Source organism: Impatiens glandulifera, chromosome 7 (assembly GCF_907164915.1).
Source record: "Impatiens glandulifera chromosome 7, dImpGla2.1, whole genome shotgun sequence".
NCBI lineage: Eukaryota > Viridiplantae > Streptophyta > Magnoliopsida > Ericales > Balsaminaceae > Impatiens > Impatiens glandulifera.
Window position 1 is genome coordinate 24280150 of NC_061868.1, and position 10273 is coordinate 24290422.

Genomic DNA, 10273 nt, shown 5'->3' on the forward strand with positions numbered 1-10273 from the left:
GGGTCAAGGGCTGTGATTAATTTGGATATATATGTGAGAGTAAATGGATATTTGGGTCGGATTGTGGGTTGACCCGCCCATAAACTTAAAACGGTTAAAAATAAAATTAAAATGTTATAGGTATGGTTTGAACTTGCAACCTAATAAAATAAATACAACATTTAACCAACTAGACCAATAACACTTTATATTTTTAATTCAACACCAAATATTATGAACGCGGTGGTTCATCAATAGTTTTTAATTATTCTCTTTTGACTCTGCGCTATAGATTTCACTATTATTAGTTAGGAATAATGGAAAAATTTCGTCATATTTATAGAGATAGGGGACATAATTCATATGGATATAATAAATCTCGTCTGAACTACTTTAATAGTAGTTTTTACAATTTTCCTTTCACTCGTAGTATGGGAAAGAAGTGGACTCTAGTGGTTAAACTAATTGAGTTGAGGAATCAAGTTATATCAATTGTTTTAGTGATCGTTCTGCAATGTGAGAGTAAATGGATACTTGAGTCGGATTGTGGGTTGACCCGCCCATAAACTTAAAACGGTTAAAAATAAAATTAAAAATGCTATCACATTTTTACCGTAATATTTTTTTTCACAGTTTTTTATATTATTACTCGTGCAAATGCACAGAATACATACTAGTTAAAATAATGTCATCAATATTTTCATCCCCTAGGCAGCATCATTTCCGCTCTCATAGCTGCCTAAGACTTTTTCTTTTAGGTGGCTGACATTCTCATCAAAGTTCTTCCATGGTGGAATTTCGAAGAACTATGTGACAAATTGGACACTCTTAATATCTACTACCCAACTTGAAATGTATGTAGAATTATGAAATTATTTACACTCAAAATATTGTTTATTGTGAGTTTTTCTTTTATTATACTTAATGTTCTTTATATATCACACATCTCTAATGTAAATATCATCTAAACATTTCAATAATATTATTATTTTTAAATATTCCACAAATGTTATAATAATTTGATGAAGATTGTGGGTTCAAACATTGTACATAGTAGATTTTTAATTTTTTTTTTAGGACTTGAATGAGCCTAGTTTGTCTCACCCTAAGGTCGACCCTAATATGTGCAAACTTCCTCAATTCAATAAAAAACAATCTAAATATTTTTTTATTTAATGAAATTTTATAGTATATATTATTTATGAAAGACAATGTAAAAGATTAAGATAAGAGTTTGAAAATGATTACTTTGTTTGACTAACATGAAAATAAGTTGACCTTCTTGCATGAAGTTATTTGTTAGCCAACAAAGATGCGAAGAATCAATGAGCAGGTAGACATCTAAAGTTCAAACTATTTGATACGTGAGTTTGTGACACAAACTTGATCTATTTTCCAATTTCACACCATTCTCTTTCTTAAGCAAATACAAAAATCGGTGTCGTAGTGACCAAATATCACAAATTCGATTCATATTTAGAACGTCCTAAGTTAAAATAAAATTATCGACTTTGGGAGTCCCGCTAGTTTTGTACATTTATAAAATAGATACCTTGGCCAACTAAACTAACCACTGCAGCTAAACCAAAAGCAGCTAAATAGGTGCATACCTTTTGTTCCAAGTCAATGAATCCAGTCCCCAAGCCTACCCATTACAAAACTGAGTTTTTCATTTGAACAGGCTCCAAAAATCACATCATTTTATTAATTTTTTGTGTTACAGGCAGCATTTTTTTTTATTTTTTTTTTATCAGAGCACCAATTAAAAGAAGAAACCATATCCATGTTCAACAACACAACATAACTCTGCAGAACTACTATGTTGCTTCGTTTAATAAAGACTCAAAAGGTAAATAACTATTTATGTAATAATGTAAAGTCAAAAATGTTCTAAAGTACAGCAACAGAATCATAATGAACTTTCCCGTATACATATATAAAGACATCAATGAAAAGAAAAGAGAGCAATCTAAAATTATGATGATGGATCACTGCAAAATATTGATGAACTGGATTTGAAGAATTTATATTCCAACATTTGCAGAACCAACAAGACATATCTGGTGGAAACTATCTGTTTCAGTTCTTAATAGCTGCTCTTTTTCTAAGTACCTTTTCTTTAATTAGCTTCTTCTCCAATTCAGCAGCCTGTTCAGTCATACCATTGGCAGCTATCCCTTCGATTAAAGAATAGTAAGCTGTCTCTGGCCTGTCGCGACTTGAAGTCATCATTCCCAGAACTTCTATAGCTTCATCCACATTGTTCCTCTTGCATAACCCATGAATGATTTGCTTATAAGAACTATTTCTAACTGCATGGTTTCTCCTCAACATCACCTTCACTATCTCAACTGCTTCATCAATAAGATCCATCCGACAAAACCCACCTAACAAACATCTATTAGTAACCTCGTCAGCTGTAATAGAGTTGTCTCTCATATAGTCATATAATTCAATTGCCTTTCCAATATATCCCTTCTTCACTAATCCATCCATAACAATGTTACACGACACTGTAGTAGGCAAACAACTCGACTTGCCTATGGTGTAAAAAATTTGGAGGGCATCAACCGACATCCCCTCTAAACAAATGGCACGTAGGAGGATATTATAGGTAATAATGTCGGGAGAGCAATCCCGAGAAACCATCTGTTCAAGCAAGTCGATAGCACTTTCCAAAAGGCTATGTTTGCACATACCACGCAGAAGAATATTGTATGTAATAATCGTGGGAACGTAGGGTCCACGGTCCATAAACATGAATATCTCATTAACAGCGTCCCAATAGCCGTCATCACAGAGAGTGTGAAGAAGGGTATTGTACGTCACAACATTGGGTTCAACCCCGTGCGATTGGAGATTGAATATGACCAATGCCGTTTCCCCATACTTCTTTTGCTTGCAAGTGAAGTTGACCAATGAATTGTAGGTCACGAGATCAGGACAGTAACCTTCAGTAGCTAAATCGTCGAGTACTTCTATGGCCCTAACAACCCCAGAATTTTGGCAAACTAGAGTAATAAGAATTGTACAAGTAATCAAGTAGGGAGGGCATCCCTTTCTGAGTTGTTCTTTCCAAAATCCAATGGCTTGATCGAACAGACCGCTGTCGAACATGAATCGAATTATTGTATTATAGGTAATCACATCTGGGGAACAACCGCTCAAACACATTTTATCAAGTACTCCAATTGCAGATCTTAGATGCCCTTTCTTGCATAGCGCACCGATCAACATGTTATACGTAATAACATCAGGCACGCCACCTGACATAACCATTATTCTTAAGATATTAGAAGCTGCATCCGTCTGAGAAAGCTTGGTAAGGCCTCTGATTAGGCCTATGCAAGAAGGAAAATGAGGGATTTGGCTCCGTCTTGCCATCAATTCTATTATCTTCATTGCATCCCTTAATTTCCCACGAACACAGAAGTTTTGAAGAATTTCATTATTTGTTTCCTCGTCATTGTCAATATATGGGATATCTGAAGTCAACGGGGTAGAATTAAACTGTTTCTGCAGGAAAACTTGTTCATTAAGTTTCCCTTCTCCAACTGTCATTACTTCTCCTACTAAACTTTTATCAGTAGCAAAACCAGATTCCCTGGAGCCCAACAAAAGAGCATTTCTCCTGGGATTAGTATTCCTCTTCCAAACAGAACGTGGATATTTTTGGTTAAGACTCGTACATAAAGTAACATTCATCGCTGCTGACATTTTGGTAGAAAAACGTTGGACCAAACTAGGATGAGATTCTACATAGCTGGTAACAAAGTTCAGACCACATGAATGTGTAGCTTCAGCCATTGGTATATGGAGGAATTAATGCATGATCTGTTAATTTTCACCAAAAACACAAATGGAAAGTTGACAACAAGGCCACCCCTTTCAAATTCAGCGCATTCAGTTCCAAGTTTGGAAATTTATAAAATCCCTGGATTCCTGAAATGAAGTATAAGCGCCAATAAGCACGAAACATGATCATTGAAAAGCTATAAACGTCACTTCTAGGAGAGAAGAATATCAGACACAAATAAGGTAGAGAAATAGCCAGTCACAACAACAATTTTCTCAATTATAGCTTCAACATCGATTTCATTGACAGCAAGCTACGAGAAAAAGAAGTGAATTTTCTCTTTTCACTCCTAAATCCATTGCGAGAGAAAGTATGGCCTGAGCCCAGATTAATGAAGAAAAAGAGAAAATAAGAAAATTTATAAAACCCTAAACCCATTCAAATCTAAAAACGCACCAACTTTAGCATTCAGAAAGGCTAAACAAAAACCCACGTTAAATCGTATTACAACTAATGGAAAACCTAAACTTTGATCACGAACCTTGAAGGAATTCATACAAAACAGAATATAATTACATCTTAATGTTAAGAACCACTTGACGGCGACCATGAAAACGAAGAAGAGAAGAAGAAATCATCAAGAAGACTAAAAATCAAAGTCTTGAATAAATAACCAAAACCAAATCGAATTAGGCAAGAGAATAGATACATACAAGATTGATTTATTTTCAGCTGCCGTCTTCCTGTGTCTTTGCATCTGAAGCATAAGAATTAGTAACAAATATGATAACTCTCTCCCCACTTTTCCCTCTGTTTTCATACGCGTTAAGGGGTTCCGTTAATAACTAGGGTACTACGAAATTCTAAAAAAAAATAAAATACTACGAAATTAATACTCATTTGTCCTAAAAGTTTCAACACCTACAAATTGAGTCCCAAAGTTTGAGTGAACGATATTTTATTTATTTTATTCTAGAAAGAGTGAAGTTTTATTGTTCCGTGTAAAAATGATTACAAATTTCACAATCAACAAGAAAACGGTAAGAAGAAAAACAAAAAAAAGAAAAGAAAAGTGAGGCATGCATATGTACCCATCTTTTGATTCATTAGACCTAAGGAGAATGATTTGATGAGTGAATTCATCTTCGTTATGAATGATGCTTTGCAAAATGGTAGTTAGAAATCCTTGAACAAATTTAAGTTTGACCATTCAAACATTGTTTTGACCGACAAATAGTGCCCACCGGTGTAGCTCGATTGCAATAGTCTTATCATCGTAGAATCATTTACCTTCAAAACTAGCAAATATAATTGTAGACACTACAAATTTATAAAATTAAAAAATAATTATTTTGACTTATTTTTTAATAAATAAAAAATTAAAATAATTAATCCAATAACCAAACTCAATTAAAACAATTCATTAAACTAATTATTATGATAATTAAAGCCAACGGATTGGATAACAGAACGCCCAGACACAATGACACTTGGATGGAAAGCAAACGAAACTCCCAAACACGCTCAAAACGACGTCGTTTTGAGCGCCACATTCGTCTTCAATGCGATGTCGGAGGGATAAGAATCAAAGATCCGTCTTTGATTTCTCCTTTTTGGAACTTCCTCCATAATTCAACCATTTCAACTGATTTAAAGCGTGAATGATCACCCTACCACGATGATCATTTCTCCCTATCAAAATAGGGATGATTCATCTATATTCGACAAGTTGACTCAAGAACAGCAAAAATGCCATTAATGACTTTTGGCTAATTCAGTCCACTTAAGCCTCCACCAACTCAGGGATAATATAAATACATCCATCCCTTGAGTCATTCCGAAGGTAAGAGATAAGATCTTCAACCTTGAATAATTTATTTTTCGAAAATCCGCCATTAAAGCTCAAAATTTTTTATTTTTCAAAAATTTTGTATAAGGTCTTAAAGCTTGGATCTGAACATCCCAAAAATTTTCTTAAGAATCAATTAGTGTTCTCCAATCCTTGATAAGTATCCAATCACCCTCAAATTCATATTTACAATTTGAATTTGAAATTTCTATATTTGAAATTTCATAAGCTTGTATGCTTATTGTTTATAGTGTATTTTGGTTGAATAATGATCTTATGATCATTTACAAACTATCTGGATAAGATAGAACTGATCAATCGATCTAAATAACACAAACACACATTTGAATTTTCAAAATAAAAAAATGGGTTTGTTGTTCTTGGGTTATTTATGTTGAATCACAACCTAGAACGTTTCCCAACATGATTGTAATGATGATGATAACTATTTGAATCATGTTTGATCAAAATTAAAATTTTCAAAATAATTAAAAATTTTAAGTTCTTGAATTGGTTTAAACAAGCAACTAGTGTTCTTGTTTTGGTACCAAACAAGTATTATATAGTATAAGAAAGCTATTGGATAGCTCCTTACACTTCAAAACAACTTTAAAATCAAAACCCAATTTTTTTATCACAAACTATTTTAAACAAAATGATCATCATGCAAGTCGATGGATACCTTGAGATGATGATCAATATGTTCATGTGACCTTTGTGAAGTTATCCAAGCTCTTGGATAAAAAAAATTAAAGCTAAAAAAATGAATTTTAAAACCTATACTTTTGTGTTCTTGAGAACCGAGGCTTGTTAGCCTAGGACTGAGTAATTTGAACCTAGGACCTAGACCTAGGACCAAGAATTTCAACAAGATCGAGAGGTTCGACCGATGTTCTTGAGCTAAGACCGAGAAATCCGATCGAGGATTTCCATCTAGGACTAAGAGGTCGAACTTGGGACCAAGACTCCCGAACCTTAGGACCCGAGAGGTCTGACCTTGGGACTGAGAATCCCAAACTTGGGATAAAGAATCCCTAACCAAAGACCGAGAGCTCTCGAACCTAGGACCGAGAGGTTTATACACCTTGACTGAGGGACTTAGCACCAGACAAACTCAGGACCGATGGGTTTATACACCCAGACTGGTAAGATCATCCAAGGACTGAGAGTCCTTAACATCTAGACCGAGGGGCTTCAACACTCAGACCAAAGATCCTGATCCTCGACCTGGACCGAGGGTTTATTGACTTCGACCGATAAAAATGAACTTGAGGTTTAGGACTCCGGTCCTAAAGCCTGTTTGGTTTCATTTTTCAAAATTCAAAATTATTTTTGTAATTTTGGGATTCCAAATCATTTTTTAAAAATCCTGAAAAATTAGAAAATGCTTTTAAAATATTTTTGGGTTATTTCCACAAAATATTTCAACAAAGACTCGTTTCATTTCTAAACCCTAATGTTTTTAAAAATGACTGATATTCTTCAGGTATTTCCTCCCTAAACAATAATCAATAACATGTACTAGAATTTAAATATTGTTGTTTCAATAATTTAAATAACACATAAACCTTACGCATGCTTAAGAGTATAAGAAGAATTGGTAAAAATAAAACGTTATATAATCGATTTTCAAAAGCTAACTTTATAAGTAGAGATCGTTTTTAAAACGGGTACGAAGGATGAAGCGCGAAACGCTTTCCTGAGTCTCACTAAATTATGAAGTAAAAGAAAACTCTAGTCAATACGTTTGTATACGTATGCCAACTTTTATTGATTTTCAAAAATTAATTAGCGACTCTGTTTCAAAAAAAATATCTTTTAAATTAATTATGTTTAATTAATTTAAATTAAAGGATTTCTAAAAAATCAAATTGTAATTTGATTACCGTAAATCCTTAGATTATTTATAATTGATTATCGAAGCTAATTATTTTTAATTAATCTCCAAAGCTATCAGTAATCAATGAAATCTTTTAAAATAATATTTTATTTAAAAGAAAATCCTGACACGCAAACTAAAGTTGAATTTCTCGAACATTAATTTTTTTTATGAAATTCGTACGAAAGGGTTTTTACGGGGGTTACAATAAATAATTCCTCTTATGATGAAGATGTTTTAAGGGTGGAGTGGTAGAGTTGTTTAATGGGTTATGTGTAGGGTTGAAAACGAGTCATGATGAGTTCAAGCTGACTTGAGCTCGACTCGATTAAGTTTCTATTAACTCAGCTCGAATTCAAGTTCGAATGTGTTTGTATATTTAAGCTCGAATTCGACTCGATTATTTACCTATAAGATCGACTCGAAAAACTTGAATTAAAATTAAGTATTCAAGTTGTAGTTTGAGCTCGATCTCGAACTTAAGTCAAAACCAATTTTTAAAATGAAAATAACATATTACCATACAACATTCAACATTCAAAACATGATATTTCAAAATTAAAATATCAAACCACTTTAACTATTCAAAATTCAATAATATTATATTCTAAAAATCAAAACATCAAACCACCATAACTACTAAAAATTTTAAAACATGACATTCTAAAATCAAAGTACCAAACTACTTAAATTGTTTTTTTGGGAAAACAACTTAGTGTCATTTCATTAAAAAAAACTCAAAAGAGGAAAAAAAATACAAAAGTTTAAGATCAGATCTAGACAATTTCTAAATTTGACTATGAAACAATAATTGAATTACAGACAACAACAATCAGTTAGCGTCTATAGTGTTTTTACTTTGATTTTACTTGTGACTTTCTAAAATGAAATATTCCATATCTAGCAGAGCTTTCTATTCTATTCATTCTTTTTGATTCCTCTCTAGGATTGAATGAGTGCATTTCCATCTGAAGTTATATCACTCAAATATCTTCAGCAGTTCTACTTCTTTCACTATGAGTTCTTGAATTTTTTTCTTTCTAGATATTATAGATTACTACTTCAAAGTAGCATTTTAACATACTTAAATTGAAGGATCTTCCTTTTGTTTTATTATTTATTCACTATTGGATTTCTTCCCATATTCTTGGAAAGTTGATAATGTTCATGTTTGCAGCATACCTTTTCCATATTTGTATTACAAATGAGCATTCCCCAAATAAATGGTTTATGGTTTCCTCAACTCCCGAACATAAGACATAGTTGATATCAGGAATGTTTATGTATTTTCGAATTCTGTCTTTTGTTGTCAACATTTTCCTGTATACCAGATAGAGAATAAATTGGTGATGAGGAATAATCTTTGGAGACCATACCATATTATGCCAATCTACCTCTTGTCCTCTTGTTTTAACCATTTCTCATGTCTTTCTTGTAATGAAGTTCTTGTTGTACTTAAATTGTTTGAACATTCAATATGTTTGTTTTATCTCATTTTATCAATCATAACACACATACAACTACATGAATTCGATAATATGAAGTTCTTAAGTTAACTATAATTATATCAGAAATATATGTTAAAATTAATAACTGAAATTTAACTTACTTTAAGAATATCAGTAGAAAAATTTCTTAGAATGTATTCTCTTTATGAAAAAAAATAAAAAATCAAATAAATAGGTAATAAAATTTAGTTTGTAACATAACAAATTAATAATTAAGACTTATTTAGTCTTCTTTTTCAGTCTATGTATATGTCGATGTTAGACACACCATAAAGTATAGTCTGCATTGTATTCATAGATAGTGATGAACAATAAGAAATAATGACTCTCGCCACAATACTAAATGTTGCTTCTGAAGCTACTGAACTCAAATGGATAACTAAAATGACACTTTCTATCTTTGATAATAATGAATTTTACATTATATTCATTTTTTGAACTTGAGTGCACAACTTAACATCTTAAAAGTCAAGTTCCACCTGGTTTACAATCACGAATCAACTATAAATATTGTACACAGTTTGAAAATTGCGCATGTCTTACCTCTGAAGGATTTATATATTCTACACTTTTCTTTATATTACTAATAATATATCCAATCTCCCTCAATCCATCTTGAACACACAAATTTAATACATGCGCACAACAACGAACATGAAATAAATTTTCTCCACATGTTAATTTTCTATACCTTTGAATGGTATCTTTCATATACCGAATGACCGAATCATTACTTGAAATATTATCAACTGTAATAGTAAAACCTTGTTTTCTCTGCCCCACTTTTTCATACACATGAAAAAGACATCGAAAATTTGAAGATCCCCTTGGTGGTGTCATTAATGAAACTTAAAACTATATTCTAAAAATTCCAATAAGAATCTATCTAATGTCCAATATTACCTTGTACTCAATCTTTTTATTTTTATTTTTTTATTTTATTTCCAACAATGTATTGTCAAACTTACTTTATTAACACACTTAATACTTTCCTTCAATCTCTTTTTTTTTTCGTCTCATAAATTTTCATACAATCTTGTCTGATTAATTTTGTTTTGTCATTATGGCATTCTACGTCTCTCATCATTAAATTGAACCCTTCTTCATCAAGAATGACCAAGGGATGTTATTGCATCATAATCTAATGGGAAACTAGATCTCTTATTTATTCCATGTCCTGTTTTTCAGAATGCAAAGTAGGAATAGATGATAAAGCTAAACCGAAGGAAACAAAAATTCAACTTTGTTTGTTGCTCAACTTC

At 32.2% G+C, this 10273-nt stretch overlaps 1 protein-coding gene across 1 annotated transcript; it reads right to left on the reverse strand.

The window, feature by feature from the left end:
• Positions 1 to 1784: 1784 nt before the first annotated feature.
• Positions 1785 to 4625, reverse strand: LOC124945679 (pentatricopeptide repeat-containing protein At1g08610-like). Its single transcript, XM_047486149.1, has 2 exons — positions 4489 to 4625; positions 1785 to 3921 (listed from the first exon to the last, which is right to left on the reverse strand). Exon 2 carries the CDS (start codon positions 3784 to 3786, stop codon positions 2059 to 2061), a length of 1728 nt encoding a protein of 575 aa, XP_047342105.1. The 5' UTR covers positions 3787 to 3921; positions 4489 to 4625; the 3' UTR covers positions 1785 to 2058.
• Positions 4626 to 10273: the final 5648 nt, after the last annotated feature.